Source organism: Neolamprologus brichardi, chromosome 6 (genome assembly GCF_056152115.1).
Source record: "Neolamprologus brichardi isolate AB-2024 chromosome 6, ASM5615211v1, whole genome shotgun sequence".
In the NCBI taxonomy this organism is placed as follows: Eukaryota; Metazoa; Chordata; class Actinopteri; order Cichliformes; family Cichlidae; genus Neolamprologus; species Neolamprologus brichardi.
In genome coordinates this window covers 21,496,370-21,514,663 of record NC_142109.1, presented here as the reverse complement: position 1 = coordinate 21,514,663, position 18,294 = coordinate 21,496,370, and the positions used below count along the sequence as shown (strand labels likewise).

General features: G+C 39.8%; 1 protein-coding gene across 6 annotated transcripts in view; it reads right to left on the bottom strand.

Annotated features, from left to right (window-relative positions):
* Nucleotides 1-1,111: 1,111 nt before the first annotated feature.
* Nucleotides 1,112-18,294, bottom strand: part of palm3 (paralemmin 3) — a 30,995-nt gene continuing 13,812 nt past the window's right edge. Inside the window, exons 2-8 of one of the 6 annotated variants that reach the window (XM_035906350.2) lie at nucleotides 10,874-10,926; nucleotides 10,334-10,414; nucleotides 7,145-7,272; nucleotides 6,451-6,523; nucleotides 4,636-4,660; nucleotides 4,002-4,049; nucleotides 1,112-2,920 (exon numbers count right to left, since the gene is read on the bottom strand). In XM_035906350.2, the coding sequence (XP_035762243.1) occupies nucleotides 1,956-2,920; nucleotides 4,002-4,049; nucleotides 4,636-4,660; nucleotides 6,451-6,523; nucleotides 7,145-7,272; nucleotides 10,334-10,414; nucleotides 10,874-10,918 (1,365 nt within the window). In that variant the 5' untranslated portion in view covers nucleotides 10,919-10,926 and the 3' untranslated portion in view covers nucleotides 1,112-1,955. Of the gene's footprint in view, nucleotides 2,921-4,001; nucleotides 4,053-4,635; nucleotides 4,661-6,450; nucleotides 6,524-7,144; nucleotides 7,273-8,693; nucleotides 8,999-10,333; nucleotides 10,415-10,873; nucleotides 10,927-18,294 lie in introns of those variants that run through there. The other 5 variants (XM_006787422.3, XM_006787423.3, XM_006787425.3 and 2 more) reach the window with 5 other exon arrangements.

Genomic DNA, 18,294 nt, shown 5'->3' with positions numbered 1-18,294 from the left:
GCTGGCTCATGTCTGTCTGGAGGTCATATGTTTTCCTTGTGCCTAAGTGGGCTCTCTGAGGCCCTCTGTCTTCTTTCTGAAGTCCAGACATGTGCATATTAGCTCAACCAATAATTCTAAATTGGCTGTAGGTGGAAATCTATTGTCTGTCTCTCTTTGTTAGCTCTGGAACAGACTAGTAACCTGTCCTAGGTGTGACATGGATGTGTGGGCCGGACCAGTGAAACCTTGCCTTCTGCCAGTGCGAAGACTTTAAACTGCACATTTAATCACTGAAATATCTCTGTATAAAATGACCATACATGATAAAGAAATGCTACAATAATAAATGAAAGAAATCTTAAATTGAAAGAAATAAGCGTGTAGGTCAGTAGACTTAATCTTGGTGTTGAAAGAAAGGGTTGGCTATAATAACAAATTTGTAAATATGTAATTTATAGCTTGGACAAATGTATCCATGCACAGCAAATCTGCACAGTGATGTTTCAACCTAGTTTAGAGAGGTACAGGATCTCCATGCAATAATTATTTGAAATGTATTTGTTGTCAGATGGAGCAGAGATTCTGGGAGCTCTCAGCTCAGGAGGACTTTCTCCAAAGACTCCAGCTTTAGTCTGGTCCATAAGAGGACCCTGCTGTTATCCATGGGACTATCCCAATACCTGGGAGAAACACATGCAGCGAGACATGTTGAAGGGAACACTAGCTACTGCCAAAAAGTGATGACTAGTTCCCTTATTTCTTTCATAATAAAAAGCTTAATGTGCATACATTTGGAAGACTGGTCCAGTGTGCACTCATGATTCACCTTTCAATGCTTTAACATATCTTTTTCTAAGCAGTATGTCCAAAATAAAAATCAATAAATACAATCTAAATGTAAACTGTATGTAGTAATACATGCAAAGTTAAGTTTTGTGTCTTGGGATTTCTCAATCTGAATCTTAAATTCTGTTTCCTAGTGGTGTCTATATAACTAGATAAAAAAAAAAAACATGAACAGAGAAAAAATGTAATACAGTCGTTTTTGTATTTCTTTTGCATGAAGCATGGATGATGTTTTGGGACAAATCCAGTATTTGAAGAACAAAAACTCTGAATGTAGACCAAGTTATGTTAAGAAGAGTATTGCAAATGACAGTTTAATCATTAAATCATTTCAAAAAAAAAAAAATTATACACGCTTTCTGTATACAGTATGTACATTTGTAACAGAGTCATCTCAGGAATTCCAGGACTTCCATGTTAAGAATTTTTTTTTTTTACAAACCCATATGTATCATACTTTTAGGTAATATTTTTTAACTATTAATGGAGCACACTGTTTATAAATGACACAATTTAACCAAATAGTCAGTTGGTTAAACCTGTTTAGGCTACTGTAGTGGGATTAAAAACATTTATTAAAAGGCCTAAAGCAATAATAGTCCAGCTTCAAGTCAGTAAAACAGAATATCTCCAGAAATTTATGAACCTTTCCATAACATTGCAATTTTCCAGTTACAACTCAGATTTTTAAAACTACAAAATGACTTCAGCAAATAATGTAAAATACATGAAATCATTTTTTTCTCTGAAGAGAATTATATCAAACTCAGAACAGTGTGGCCCAAAAAACTGTTTGGTTTTTCTTTTTAAAACTGTAGTTCCACTTTAAAACTAGTTCAGTCCATATGATTCCTCTCCTCATGTTGGAGTGAGCACACTTCCTGTTGCAGCATCAAAGCTTGAGACTGGGGATGAGGAAATTTCAAGAGGGAATACTAGGAATGTTGGCAGTGGACAGTGGAGGAAAGGGAAGCAGCTTCCAGGCATTCTTATTAAAAAAAATTGATGGATGCACAAAACAAAGAGATGAGGGAAGTAATTGTCATGAACTGAGCAGCCAGTGCACAGGCTGAAGGATACTGGCAGAGTGAAGCGGTTGAGCGTAAATGCATGTACACAGAGGGCATTTACATGACAGAGCAGCAGTCACATTTTTTGGGCTTGGTTGACTCAGCTGCCTCTCCCTGGCTAGCTGCGTTTGGGCTCTGTGCCTCTGCATTGGCTGGGCTGTCAGCGCCTGCTGGCTCTACCATGGTGCTGGGGGCTTTGGCGTTCAACAGAAGGGGTTCCTGTTCCCCAGACCCTGCCTCTGTTCTTTGGTTTTCTTGGGCATCAGCCAGAGGCACCTCCTGGAACTGATCAGTAAGACAGGTAGCCTCTTGTGCTTTTGATGCTGCCTCAGTTTCCTCTGGTACTGCTGCTGATTCTTCAGCTTGAACCTGTAGATTGGGACTAAGATTAGAAGGTCGTGCCTCAGTATAGACAGGCAACAAAGCCACCACAGTGCTCTCTGGAGGACTGATTAGGGACTGCGACTGCACACAGGCTGGATCTTTCAATTCGTTGTCCTGGCCCTCAGTTTTTACATCTCTATCTTCATCTTCACCTGGATTTGCCTTTATGCTATCACCTATGTCTCCCAATGGCTCACTCTCTGGCTCTGTAAAAGTTTCTGTTTGTACATCCTCCTCTGCAGTCTCCCCTCCCTCTTTGCTGGCTTCTGCTTCTGGATTTGGCAGAAGGATCTGGTCTGACTGCACGGACTCCTGTTGATCTGCCTGTGACACAACCTCTCCAGAAACATCATCCCCATCATCTGTGATGAAGATGCATTCTGCTCTCATCACCAGAGTCCCTTCTTCTTCCTCCTCTTCTTTAACATTGGTGTTTGGAACCTGGACCGGATCTTCCTCAGAAACATCCAAATTCTTTCCCATCTCCACACTAACATCACTGGTTGGCCCATTAGTGAGTGACTGATTATTTTCATCTGAAGCACTAACTTCAGTGTTTTCCACACCATTGGTTACAATGACTCCATTTTCATCCAGTGGTGCCTCTTGGTATACCTCCGTATCATCTTCAGTTGTTTCTGAAGAAACCAACAAATACATATCAATAAAGGTCAACAAAATTTGTTAAAAAATGTTCTTCATTCATCAATATTGAACTGAACCTTTTACATTGATTATAAACGTTCATAATGGCTGGTGTAGAAGCAGCCTTTCAATACAGTTAGAGGTTGCTTTTTACATCATTAGCTCAGTGCAGCCAATTCATGTACAACATTTAACCAAACGGTTTTCTATCCATGAATGATCCATTAGATGGAAAAATTATTGACCAGCTCCATACTAATGAAGAGAGGTATCCATTTGAATGAAGCAGAACATATTGACCATTTCAAGATCAGCTAAAAATACATTAAAAAAGAAAAAAAATAATAATATAGATATATTTTTTAGCTGATGTTGAAATAGTTCATGTGTATATATCTAATAGTAAAAAAATAAATATATGCTAAACCTTTTAGGCTCGGCCATGAGGTAAAGAAGTACTAGCTTTATAAAGAGTTGGACACACGAGAATGGAAAAAGGACTGGACTTACACTAGATACAGTATGCCAACTAATGTCTTTGAAGCCATTTAAATTCTGCAGTCTGGACAAGAAAGTTTTAGGCACTGGATGATTTCAATATAAATGGATGGGTTGATTACATTTCACCAACTCTTTTGTCTACTTTAACAGCTTGAGTAGCATCCCAACGGACATGTCCATGAACCTGCTGAACTATAAAAATGCAAGTTATGCACTTAGGTTTCTATTAGCATATATTTAAATTCAAACCCTTATCCAACATGTGTAATTATTCATAACAGAACATATGATCTTCCAGTGCAGCATAGGTACGCGTGTGCCACTCTGTCCTTTATAATGCAAATTTCTATCAGTGTATACAACTCATATAGACAAGCACATCTGCAGGGAATTACGTGGTCTTTGAGGTGAGATAAACAGGGTCAGCACAAGCTGGTGATTAGATAAGAATTAACAAGAGGAAGGACAGAGAAAGGATAAGATTTTATCAGGCTCAGGATGATGACGGAGGTTTTAATAAAAGCCTGGATGTTTCTGGATGATATTCTGTTGAGGTGAATGTCCTATGCCCACCTGATCCAGTTGAATTGTTTTCTCCATTCTGTGCAACATCACTGACCACTTCTAAGGACAAAATAATTAGTTATTAATAGACATGTAATGTGTAACTTGAGCATGCTGAACATGACGGAGCAATAATTAACCAGAATTCACAGTATAAGGTGTAGTGCATCAGTTATTACACCTGTGCTTTGGATAAGCTGTCATGTCCTGACTAAATAACATTATTCTTTTCTATAGGATGGCATCCATTCACAATCCACTGCAAGTAAAGAAAGAGAAGCTGGAAGAAGTCCCAGAATTAAAGAAATGAAATCTAACCAGTATGGACTGATGCAATTAAGTAAAAGCAGAATTAGTAGCGCAGCTGTTGACTGACAGTTGGTAGGTGCCAGAAAAGTGTGCACGCACACATTAAAAGGCTTTGGACAGAATACCATGTGAGTGTTAAGTGAAGCAGGCAGATGGATGACAGCAATACCTCACTCTACATTTATACATACAAATTCTCTATGAATTTAAAATTTAACTATTTTTCAGGGTTAATTTACTGAATTTATCACTTTCTTTGATTAAAAAGACAATGAAAAGCAAAGCACCAAATTTTTACATTTCTTAATTCCCAAAGAGATGTTTATCTACTTACCATCTCCAGCATGGAACATTTTTACCTGTTGGGTAAAAAGGAACAGGGGACAAATTAAATGTATTGTACTCAAATGGTGACATTGTGAAGTGTTGACTTTATAAAGTTTGCTAATTTCTACCCAACACTATAATCAGTTAAGAAAAGTGCAGTTTAAACTGATCTAAACTGATTAAACTTCCCCCTTCAAATGGGGGAAATCTGATGAGATTGAGAGAGATGATCCGCTGTGGCAACCACTAAAGGGAGCAGCCAAGAAAAGATGATGCACATTTTAAGTGTAGCAGCTGCCTGCTGGCGTCACCTCTGCTAATTCGAGTCACTGACTCTCTCAACCGTTATTGTGACGTTGATGCCCTTTGGGGCATTTCTAATGCAATTACCTAATTGCAGACCATCCAAGAAGCTCATTCTCCACTTTTAGTGACTGAAATTTTGGCATTTTAGCCTAAAACTTCGCTCTACAGCCTCATATCCAAATACAGTCACTTCTTATCCAAAAAATCTAAACGTGGCAGTAACTATAATGCTGAAGTTTATGCTGTTTAAAACCAGTGGGTAAAGTCACAGCAGCTGTTTTATACACGTAGATTATCTGTGGGAATTACGTTTTTCATGTCACCATTTTGTGTGTCGTGTTATTTTAGTTTTTTTATTTTGTAGCTTTAGTATTTTTTTAAAGGTCGCCATATATTATTTTCTGTGGTGTGTGAATGTGCTTGTAGAATGATTGCAGTGTTAATGGCATTTATTCACATACTGACTAACTTATCTACTTGTTGCTGTGGCTTGAGCTTTCACCCCTGCTGTGTTAGTCAGCACCACTTAATCAGTGTAAAGCTAGCACAGCACCGCTGTCTGTTTAGATGTTTTTGGCCAACGTAATCATGCTGATGTAACATGGATGGAGAGACTAGCTGATGATTTGCACTGAGATAATGATTTTATGTTTGCTGGATGAGTCATTAATAAGCTACGTCCCAGTCCTCCTCCTTTAGATTTAGCGTTCGACACAATTTATTTTGCCAGCTCCCCATAAACAAGCTCCTGCTGCAGCTGATGAGCAAAATATATGTGGTTTTGCTGTAACCGGTGAAAGTTGACCCCATTTAAAGTGCTTAACCACATCAAACACGCAAGAAGTGAAGAAAAATGTGAATTTGGTTTATCAGATGTACCGTACCTTTCACTCACTCCCAGTCTGGCCCACTAAAATCAAAGCCTTATTGGCTGAGCTTGTTTAAAACATTTAATTTTCACAGAAGATAAGGTCAAGCATCCAAAGGTTCCTCTATCACAGCCAGCATGGCTAATAGGCTGTAAAACCTATTAAAAGTGGAATCTTCTGTTTACGTCTCCTACGGATTTTAGTGGAGCTCCAAAAGCCAAGGTTAAGATATGCAAGTATGACAAACTTTACTAAAAGACCCTGGAGCAGGCGGCAGACGAGGACAGACAGCTTTTGTTCGACTATAAAGGCCTTTGGACGTGAAGTACACATACACGGCCTTGGCTTGAGCTAAAACAATAATTCGAAAGAGGATCTAGTGCCGTATTGTTTACATAACGGGGTTGCTTGCATTTATAAAGTTCCTGCTTTTGAACAAGAGGTGCTACATCAAAGGTACATTAAGAGTGGAATGCATTATGCATGGCAAAAAGCCACAGACAGAGGTTGTGGGAAATTTTCTGCTTAATGGAAGATGATGGAGCAAGCTTGTTCAACACATATTCCAACCCCTTTTGTGTCCACATAGTGACTAGGTGGGTGGGTGAGTGTGAGTGTGTGTGTATGTGAGCACACAACTACCGTACCGTTTCACCATCCTTTGTCCTTTTATCCAGCTTTTCTTGCTCTTCTGCCAACTGCTTATTCTCTGACTGCGACCTGAGATGGACACAAACGTACGAAGAAAGAACAAACACAATCAAACCTATGATAACAACATCCTCATACTGGGTAAGGTATAAAAGAACTTGGGTAAATATTACATTATCCTAACTGAATAATAGTAGGCATCACTACTACAAGCACTTTTCCCCAAAATTTTAGTTTACATTTCCTCAAAGGCCATGTACAACATGTGCTGGAAAACTTGTAGGAAAGTGATACAAAGCTGTGGACCTTTGGAATAATTAGAGTGGGATCTTTGTAATTTTCAGAGCTTTGACAACTTTGTGCACTACAGTTCAGAAAAATCTCTTCGTGTGTGGCTCCTTCTCTGCGTGAGTTCAGTACTGGCAGGATTAAAATTCAGTTTTGCCAAAGGATACATTATGTACAACAAAAGCAAAGAAAAAAAGAGAAGAAAACTATTAGAAGACTGAAAGAGAAGAGGGTATTCTGCAATATACATGAAGTTTCAACTATGCAAAAACAACTGAATTGTGACACTTCTCTCATTCTCTGCTTTGCTAACTGTCTCAGACAAACACAAAATGTCTTCCTTGTCTTCTAACACTAACACACAGATGCACACACACAAAATCCCACAAATTGTGGATATACTTTTCAATGTGCTCTTCCATATGCTGGGCCTGGGCACTCCATGGAGGGGAGTGAAGGCTCTCAGCGTCCAGAGAGGTCGGGGACAAGGGAGCTCCTTCCATTAACCACTGCTCTCTCAGCGACTTCCTCTACAGGAACAAAGAAGGGGTGAAGGAGATGAGGGGGGGGGGACAGTGAACCAACTTTCATTAGTATTGTAGTTCATTAATGTAATTATATTATTGATGTGTTTAGAGGGTAATAATATGGAGAAATAGACTGCAAATATTTTATATATATCCTGATTATATCTCAGATCATTTTCAGTCATATGTTTTAAGTAGCACTGCAAATCAATAGGTAAACTAGCTTATTAGCAGCACTGGAGGCCTGCCAAAACTCATGTTTTCTCCTGTATTTTAAGACTCCCAGCATTATCATTGTGTGTCTAATGATATTCACTTTGCCAAACCATCCATGAAACACAGTCTACACAACAGACATAATAAAAGAGGGACGTGGCTCCAAGACTTATCGTTGCACAGAGGTTTTGGGAAAACAGCCCTCTGCCCCGTCGGTCTTTGATCTCAGTAAACACTTTCCTGATGACTTTACTGGACTCAAACACTGTTTCAGGTCACATTAAATGGAACATTTATTCATTTTATAAATTATAGTAATTTTAAGACTCAGACAGGAGGATTATAAAGGGTACTGCTGATTAGTTAACAATATGTCACTCACAAGTGGTTAGCCAGTAAACATGCAGCTTCGTATTCATCGTGTCTAATTTCAAAATCCCACAATAAAAATGGTCAGGTTTCGTAACAGGACAAACCAGCAGCTGAAATCAATGTGACTACATCCTTTAAAAAAAACCCTTTCTACGCACACAATCAACACACTGTATATAATTTAAACTCTTCTGCCATCTTAAGCTACCAATACAAGACCTGGCACAAGAGGTGTGTGCACAACTAATAACTGTGTAGGAAGATCTTTTAGATGCTTCACAACTTTTACTTCGAAGGTACGGTAATAAAATGGTGAAAACAAATAAATGTGACTTGGGACATGTTTAAATCAGTAAAGTTGCAAAGCTTTCTAATACTGTACTACTGGATTTTTAGCAAGATTTTTAAAGAAAACATGGTATCCAAACAGTCAAATTATTGACAGGTTTGAAGAGCTCTGTGATATTATTTTTGCATTTGTTGAGTATTTCATTTGGCGGATTGGCCAGAAACCTTTTTTTTTTGCTATTTGTTAGCACAGGGGAACAGAGCTGTATGAATTTATATTTATCTTCTGTCTTTTATTTTTTTATTATTCTGATTTATTATGTTTTGTATACATATAGATATGAAAAAAATACTCTTACTAATGTGATTATATGATATTACAGCAGTCCACATCTAAGTTTAACAGCACAGTCAGAAAGTTTAACAAATGTCAGTTAGCACACCGCTACTAGCCTATTTAGCACGAGGCTAACCTGGACTAGTAGAAATTAACCATAGATTAATAGACTACAAGAACATTAATAAAACAGCTTCAGAAAATGAAATACCTACAGATAGCGGTTCTGCAAGGTTATTTAGATAAATTATATCTGGAATGTAATGAAAGCAATAGAGTTAAGCTAGCTTACTGTTAGGTTACTCTTACTGTGCTGTTAGGTTATGGAACCGAGTTAGCATATTGCTAGTAGTGGTTGCTACCAGCAACAGACGTTTAACTGAAACTCAAGGCCTCTGAACTAACTGCAGGTGGCAGTATAATAAAACAGGAAAACAGTGTAGTAATATTTCATTAACACTTGAGCTAATATATTTAATGCAGTTTGGGGACATTTAAAATTTAATCTTGTTTTACTACAAAAACTAACATTTGATAATGTTATGATAATAAACAGATTTTGTTGACATGTACTGTATATTCTGAAATTGGCAAAAGTCAATATTATCCCAGTTGGCCAAGAAAATTGCAATTTGTGAATCTCTGCTTAACATGTCTCCAGGCACCTGCTTGAGCAGTTAATCGAAGGATTACATCAAATAAATTAATTTGAAAGCACATATCTGATAAAAAACTGCTCAAACCTAACCTCGAAATAAAGCATGGCATATAGGAGGCATAGATTTCTATTCAGTGTCATGTCTCTCTATTAAAATGTCTGGTCAAATCAATTCCAGCTGACACCGGGTGAGCACTATCACAGTGTTCAACGTGATATAAATCTTGTAAAAGTGATATCTCTCACTCTGTAATACGAGGCGATGTCTGCAAGCTTCTCAGAAACCGCTCTGTTCCAGATTATTGGCCCATGTGTTCATAATCTGGCCACCGTTGGCCAGTAGTTTCCTACTCAAAAGTAAACGTCACAATACCATCTCTGTGTTTTCTCCTGCTGTGCAGGACAAGCCTAGCTCTGTTTCCCACCCTGTGCCTTTGGCTAGATAGGCAGGCCCCTCTAAACTTCTCTGCAGGTCAGGAACTGCATATAAGCTGCTGCTCCCACTTATCAAATCCTTGCATCTAACCAGAGGTTAGAGTCAATGTCAAAGCTAATGAATGTGCTAAAAGCTGTAACGATAATAACTCCTGCGAGACGACAATACAATCATGTAAGATTAATCGCTGAAGCCTCTTGCAAATAGACTTTTGATCTCAAAAACGCACATTTGGAGCACTCTGCACAAATTCACAGGCACACACAATATTCTGCTACAGGGTTTATACTGGCACACACATGCATACCTGCATGCACACAAACACTTTCTGCACAAATTTCACAAAATTTGAGGAATGTGCCCCAGGGCAGCATAACACAGTGGAGTAGGAAGTTGGAACACCAGTGTGGAAATGATGTGAAAACAATAGAGCAGCTCTGTAAGTATGTGAGTGTGTAAACACACACATAAAAACTGATTTCAACAAAGGAAGGCTTGCCGCTAACCCTGTGAGAGAGTGGCAGGGCGAGGAAATGTGCAAGTCTGTACTTACAGCTCATCCGTGTGTCTATGTGTGAGATACTGAATGTGAAAAGGAAATAAATTTGGAGGCAATCTGCTTGTTAACAAGCTGGAATGAGCTGGAATGAGCCTACGGAGGATTTTAGCTGAGTGAAATTAAGGCTGTGTCTCTCTGTGTGAGTAAGTGTGTAAATGAATGAGACAGGTTAGCTCATCCTAAATATGTGTGTCAGACCTTGAACTGCCGTAGTCTGAGCTTCTCATCCTCCTTCTCTCTTCTGGATCTGTCCTGCTCTTCCTGCAACCGACGCTTCTCCTGCAAAAAAGAAGAGGAGGAATGCGAAATATGGCAAGGAAAGAGAATAAATATGGACATACTTAGAGAGTTTAGTAGAAATGAAGAGAGGCAGCAGGAAGATGATTTGGAAGAGTAAATAACACATCAGAAATACAGAAAGGCGAGAAGCAGCCATGAAGAAGAAGTTAATGGAGAGGAGAAGTGAAATGAGGACACCTATCTAACCACCCATCATGTCATAGGACACTGTCACTGTGAACATTAGGTGTACTCTATTTTACATAACGCTCAAAGCAGCTGTTGCCTGGCTAACTGGTGTTGTTTTCGTGGGACCGGGGACAGACTGGCTCAGCACGCAGCACACTCATTAAAATATTTAAGAGTTAAGGACAGCTCTAAGAGCACGGTCTCTTCACCCTCTTTTTTTCTGTGTATGCAGATAAATGTGTGTGTGTGTGTGTGTGTGTGTGGACTCACAGCGATGGCCTCAATGCGCTGTTTGTATTTCTCAGCCTCATCCATCTCGGCACCTGGGACAAAAACAAGACGGGATAGGAGCAAAGGTTAAAGATCAGAGGTTAAATAAATATGAGGCGAGTCAGCTGGATGCATTTATGCTCAAAATGTACCATATTCACTGAATTGAGAGAATGAGCTTCAGCACTTATTTTGGATGAATGCTCTGAATTCCTATTATGCGTTTCCTTTTGTTGAGATGTCCATGTCATTTGGTTTTTGACGAGGTTTTTGTGTTCTTGCAAAAAATGTCTCTGGCCTGAAGCAATATTTCATAAACTTTTTTCAAACTTTTCTCAATAATGTTCCTCCTTTGAATTGTCTTCTCTAAGGGAAGTAAGCCCGAGCAGCTCAAAGCATTTTCTAGTAGAAAAAAAGAAGACGCCTGCATAATATGTGTCATATTGAACATAAAAAGACTTAAAATGCTACTCATTAGCTGTTTAAATCCATCACTAAGTTAGTGATAAACAGTATTTTGATGACTTTATTTTTGCTGTGTTGTAATATTAGAGCCACAAAACCATTTGTTTTTCTTCCTCTGTCTGGTTTAGAAACTGGCTAATGACAGTTACAAAGTGCATCGGAAACAGAAATACTGAACATAAAAATGTGGTTTATCAAACATTTTTATATCAACTTACAACATCTTTGTTTAAAAAACATGCATAACTGATAAATTAAAATGAACATAAAAAATCAGAAGAACCATCGGCTCTATTTAGACTAACACTAGGGGTTCTAGTACCCCCAGTTGAGAAACACTGGTTTGAAGAGTGTGTAAAGATGAGAATCAAACAACATTTCTGCATTGGTCCCCAACTCTTGGAGTGCAGTTGAGTCTCTACATCAGAGGACACAGTGGCAGCTAATAAGCGGTAACAAAAATCAAAGGCAGGAATTTAGCCTTTGCTATTGTGAAGTATGCAGCTGGACTAGCATTAGCATGTATCCTCATTATCGGACCCAATATGACTCACGATCATCCCCCCAAAATTTCTTTCCAGTACCCCCATTAAGCTTTTTGTTTTTGTCATGACGCAGCCTCAGGCATCTGCAAGAAGATAAGCACAGACAATATTTGTTTTCCCTTGCAGCTGACACTCTGTGGGATAATATTTGAGTTACCCCAAACTAGGAGCAGAGCCACACATAGCAACCAGCTCACGGCAACTCAGTCATTACTGACTTCCTGCCATCACAACCTATAACTCTCCATATTTTGCTCTCCACAGAGTGAAACTCTTAAAATAAAATTTAAAAATAAAGTTAACTTCCTAGGAGAAAAACGACACGTATTTCTGACCCGCATGTAATTCAGCACTGACTAGGTTCCATAAAAATATAGAAAACATAATTAAAACAGTTATTGGAAATTGAAGTTTTTGGGGGTTTTTACCCCACACAATAACAGCAACATTTTGCTTGTCACCGTCAATCCTGTGTGGTATGCTAGGAGTGCTGTCCTACACCAGTAAACATTTAGCCACCAGGGTAACCGAGATGTCACATTGGGACAGATCTGACTAATGCAGGGAGCCGTTTCTATACCAAATGCCACGCTGTCACAACTACTGCTGCTAATCGCCATCACAGCACTTTGAAGCGCAAAATATGTGCTTACCAATGCACAACATGCACTCGCAAAACACTTTCCAGATGCATAACCTGTAAAACCTCATAAAGATGGTAATAAGCACACCAACAGGAAGGTTACATTTCAGAGATGATGCCAGATTTGAGACTAAAATACAACTTTATCCTGGCACATCAAATTCAATAAAAATAAAGAAGCTGCCAGAATAAGCCTTGACACATCAACTCTTGGACACATTGCTTGTTTTCCCCCAAAATGCCCTCCCCATCCTGATACACGCACATTGAAAATCAGGTCTCTGTGTTTTTTCTTCCCAGAAGGCAACCTAGCACTTTAGCTCATGTTGCTCCTAAAATATGGTAGATCTTTCAGGGCTTATCATAGCAAGAAACTTTCTCTTACCAACACCTGAAAGATTCCTTTTGGCACCCTCCAGGAGTGGGGAAGGTAGTCGTGCATGCACATATGAAAATGTGCATGCACTTTGTATGGAGAGGGGAAACAGAGAAAGATGAAAAAAAGGAGGAAAGAGAAAAATTTTGATGAGGACACAACCTCCAGCATGGCTCTCATTATTCTGCCGTTCTCTAAAATGTGCACAGAGTAAAAGCATCAGCAGAAGGACATGGGGAAGTATATACATATGCTATATATACAGAGACAACATAGAATGCAGCCTTCAAGAGCAAAAGAGCAAAAGAGGTAGAAAGAGACAAAATCTTATTGTGCCATTGTTTTGAATGACTGAAGGTGCAGTGACAGCTTACAGTATAACCCTCCGTGGGGAGCGGCGGCTTGTGTCTCATCAGGGCTCCAGGAGAGCGCCTAGAATAGCAGCCAGAGATAAACAAGCAAACACAAACAAGAGCTTTGATGAGGAGGTATTGAGGAGCTCCCCGTAGACACACAGACTTCGATAATTAGACATGATACAAGAGGGTAGAGAAGGGAAGGCTGACAAAGTCAAAAAGTTAAGAGACTAGGAAAGTCAAGCTGGCTGAAGCTACAGAAATGGAGAAGATGTAAGGGGATGGAGGTGACATGTGGAAATGTAGCAACTGCTTAAGGATTGTGATTTCTTATTGTCACTGCTAAATGTGACTGACCTGTAACACAAAGAGGCAGAGAGAAAACAAAGGATTTAGAAGAACAGATCCTGATTGTCATCAAACTCAGGTCAGTGGGTTTGCAGCTAAACCAAAGAATCAATTTGTAATCTGGAATTTTAAAAGCCTGGAAGTGGCACAAAGAAAAACATCCAACATCTGGAGAACTGATTTCCATGCCCTCTGGTGAGGAGCATTTCAAAACCAATCAGTCAAGCTAAGTCAATTTTGTTAATACAGCTCCAAATCAAATCCACTGACACTGTCTAACTCTAGAACCTTAAAGCAAATGCGCTACAAGCATATTTTAAAAGGATAAAAAACAGCACGATGTGCACGATGGGAAGATGTGTAGGTGATATTAGAATAGATAGAAATGGTAAAACAAAAACAAAAATCAGATTTGTGGGGACAGCAGTCTAAGCAGAAACAACCTGACTTCCTCCTCCCTTGCCATCTCTTCCAGGAGGACACCAAAGGTTTTTCCAAGCAGGCTGAGAGACATAATCTCTCCAGCAAGTCCTGGTTCTGCCCCTGGGCCTCCTCCTGGTAGGAAATGCCTGAAGCATCTCACGCAGGGGGTGGCCAGGAATCATCCTAGTCAGATGCTTGAACCTCCACATGGGGGATATTGGCTTGAACCCCTCTTGAATGACCAAGCCCTTCACCATGTCTCTAAGGGACACCCTGCCACCTTTGGGAGGAAACTCATTTCTGCCACTTGTATCTATTATCTCAATCTTTCAGTCTCACCCAGAGCTCATGGCCATAGGTGAATGTAGGGACATAGATTGACCAGTAAATCAACAGCTTCACTTCACCACAGCTACAACGTCCACATCACTGCTAACACCAAACCAATTTTCAGTCTCCAGTTCCACTCTCTACTCACTTATGACCAAGACCCAAGATACCGATACTCCTCCACTTGGTAGAGCTACTTATTACCAACCCCTAACTGGGTAATCCATCCTTTTCTGACTGAGAACCATGGCTTCAGACTTGGAGGTGCTAATCTTTATCCCGTTCTCATTGACACTCGAATCCAGACCATCCAAGTACAAAATGAAAAGTCAAGTCAACAAAACCCACACCCCCCAAATTAGGAGTCATATGAATATAAAATCTTCTTTTTAAACTATGAATCTTTTTACCTCAACTGTGAATATTAACACGACTCCCACAATCATATTCTGGCATTAAGAAAGCCCAGCAGCGCATAAATGTGTGGGACTTCAGGGCCTTTGTTAATTTGGCCTAAATCCAATACATCCCAGAAGCAGACAGCGGCAATTAAGTCATGTGGTCATAATCATAGTTTTGCCACTACAGCATTTAATTACAGATAATGCTTCACCTGTAACACCTGCTACATGCCAGCTTAGATCAGTTCCATTAAAGCAGATTTGGTTTTGAATGCTGTAATTTGCGTCGAACACAAAGCTTGCTAATTGAAGCTATCTGCTCTCAGTGGTATGACCCTCTACCACACACAGACACACACACACACACACACACAGTAGTCTGTGTGTGTCTAGCAATGCTGAGATATCATTAACAATAACCATTTTGCCAGTGAGCCAAAGCAGTGTGAATGTGAGCCAACATAAACAATACAAGGACAGGTTGAAGAGCAGAATTCAGCCATCAATAACTTTGTCCTTCAAAGTTCTAGATGTCGTAGTGCTTTCCCCTCTGTGACATATAAAAATGGCTGGTATAGAAAAGATCTCTCTTGAGAAATGTAAGGGTCAACTATCCACTATCAGAAATAAATGGCAGCTTCAAGGGATGCAACCATACATTTGCTTAGCGCCAGTTGACCGATTCACGCTGACTTGCATCAGCCTGTTGGCCCTTCTTGGACACTTCAATGAACTGTTAATCGATGTGTTCATTGGAAGGCTGAGGAAGTCGAGTTGCGTCACCGTCATTCAGCATTACCCCAGCAGGGTTTCTTTACAAACATTCCTCCTGCCCTGTTGCAAAAGAATGTGGCGCATATTTGCCGTGCATGCATGTGTATGTAAAAATGTATATTTGCCTAGTGGGGAGTCATGAAGTCTGTATACCAAGTGCTTGTGTAGTGACATTAGTTCTGTGAGAACAGATGGAGGAACAGTAGGGTGTCTGCAATGCAAACTACAAGTATTATAGAATTACAGCTCGCAGTTTGTGCTGTTCTCTGATCCACACCGACGGGGAGTGCACGATTAACTGCATATGAGACTAAAAAATGGGAAAGTTGGGTAGTGTTATTTCTAAAAGGCAAGGCACTTAATCAAAAGACCAGAACAATTTCCCTACAAACTTTGATGTTCAGCTAAATCACAGGCAAATGTAAAGAAAAGTCTGAGAAAATACCACAAAAACCGAAGCATTAGCATTTTATTTTTTGACCGCTTTAAAAAGAAAGTCTCTAAAGAGTCTGTGTGGGATGCAATCAGCACAGTCAGTGTTACCTGATAGGCAGTCATCACATGCATCAATGCCTCATGTTGGTCTCTATTAGGTGGAATACAACCTATAGTGGTAGGAAAGATGCAATGTCTATATAAGCTTGCTACATGGGTGTCATAGAAATCTAAAGGATGTTTCTGAGCTGAGAACCTTATTTAAAAATAATAAATGACTCAAACATGAGAGCAGCAACTGCAGTGAAGCATGGAAACTGAACTTTTGGTATGAGACTAACAAGATTGTGACATGGTGCACTTTGAGTCCAGACATTGCTACATTGGGATAAATGACTGACAAAGCTCCTGTGATGAACAACTGGGTTAAACAGGAGCACTATAACACCCTAAATATATTGTGGGGAAATTGCATCACTTTGGTCAAAAACTGAGATTATAGGGGAGAACGGTGAGGAGAGGGAGTCACTGAAAGGCCACCCATTTACATTTTGATTGTGGGTGAGGATGAAATCATGCTGCTGACAGAAATGCAGAGAAGCAGGGTGGCCAGCACCGCAAGTTTCTGCTCCATTTTTTTTTAAAGCTCCTTTCACAGTTCGTGCTATAATGACGCTAAGAATACCCCCCTCATTAAACTGCTTTTCCTGGTTCAACCCGAAGCAAACAAAGAGGGTTGACGACTAACACAGCGGTGTAGGTGTGCAGGATGGCGTCCTGCTATGCTGGCTCCCTGTTTCACACAGATGTTGATTCAGCTCTGTGACTGGCTCTGTTACAGGCTTAAAGGCAACAATAACCACATAAAAAATGCATAATGGCAATGTATGACTATGTGAAAGGGGCTTTGAAGAGATGTGGGGATGGAGGTGGGAGATCAAAAAAATAAAAATAATATAAAAGAAGGTGCCGACTGAGAGGAGTGGGGAGCAGATGAGTGTGCGGTATCGTGTGTCCTCAATTACTATAAGCTTACCTAAGTACTAACAGTGTTAGCTTTTTTTTCTTTCATAAAAGCAAACCTCATACGCTGAAATCAAGTATAAAGTTTATTGCATCAGCTTGAGGCTCATTTACAATATTGCTTCTAAATGTCCCATTTGTGTTTCTGTTCAGTATTGCTGTAGTTCTTTTCAGCCTTGGGGAATAGAGCATTCAACTGTAGCATTTAAACTGCAGAAAGGAATAGTCAAAGATGACAGGAGCAAAAAAAAAAAAAGGTTCAAAAACACACTGGGACTAAAAGTTCAATCTGGAAAGTTTCACATTTTCTAATCTGTGAAACAAAGAGAGACAGACAAAGTATTTCAAGGCCACCGCAAGTTCAAAATATCCTTCCACCAAAGTGCTTGGGAACAGGAAGAGCGAAAACATCATCCTTCGGCAGGAGAGCGTGCAATCTCACCGACCCTGATCTCTGAACCGATGCATCCTCTGCTTTCGTCACCGGCTCTTTCTCAGGAAGAGGCAGATTTAAAGAGCCTGCAAACTTACTGTAAAACAAATTAGCAGACTGAACTTCATTTGGAGACGAGTCAGTCAAAGAAGCAATTATTCTTTAGCTTGAGGGATGGACAGAGCAAACTGTAGTAAAGTGCTTTTTCATCAGCTATTGACTTTTGGTTGCTTTACAGACCCAGCAGCAGAAATTACTTATTGGAGATGGACATCCTGCATATCTAGATGGAAATAAATCTGACACGCAGTGGGAAGGTGTGTTTATGTGGGTAATGTGTGTGTGTGTGTGTGTGTGTGCTGTACATGAGTGGGTGGTATGAGTAGAATTTGTGTAGCTTGGATGGTTCTGTCTCAAAAGCACACGGCCAACATCCTCTGATTGACAGTCCAGGCCAGGGAAATGAAAACACCACATTCCACTGCTCTGTGTGTGTGCGCGTGTGTCTGAGCACAAATCACAAAAAAAAAAAAAAGTGCAATTTGTGTGTGCATTCTAAATCACAGAGCTAACAGTGTAGTAGACATTGGAGCATGTTGAGGATTATCAGAATCAACAGCAGACATCACAGAGCCACTCCAAGTCATTTATCCACTTCATAACTCCAACTACAACCTAGCATCTACGTAACAAAGAGGATAAAACAATTTGTGAATATAAAAGCGCAGAGAAAATCATCCACCTACGAATCTCGGATTTATCAGAGGGTTACCTTTGCAGATGCGAACAGTAAGCTTGCACAAGTCATCACAAGGGAACACATTTGCTTGAAAGCATCAAAGGGCTCACTGCAGGAGGATATCAAAAGA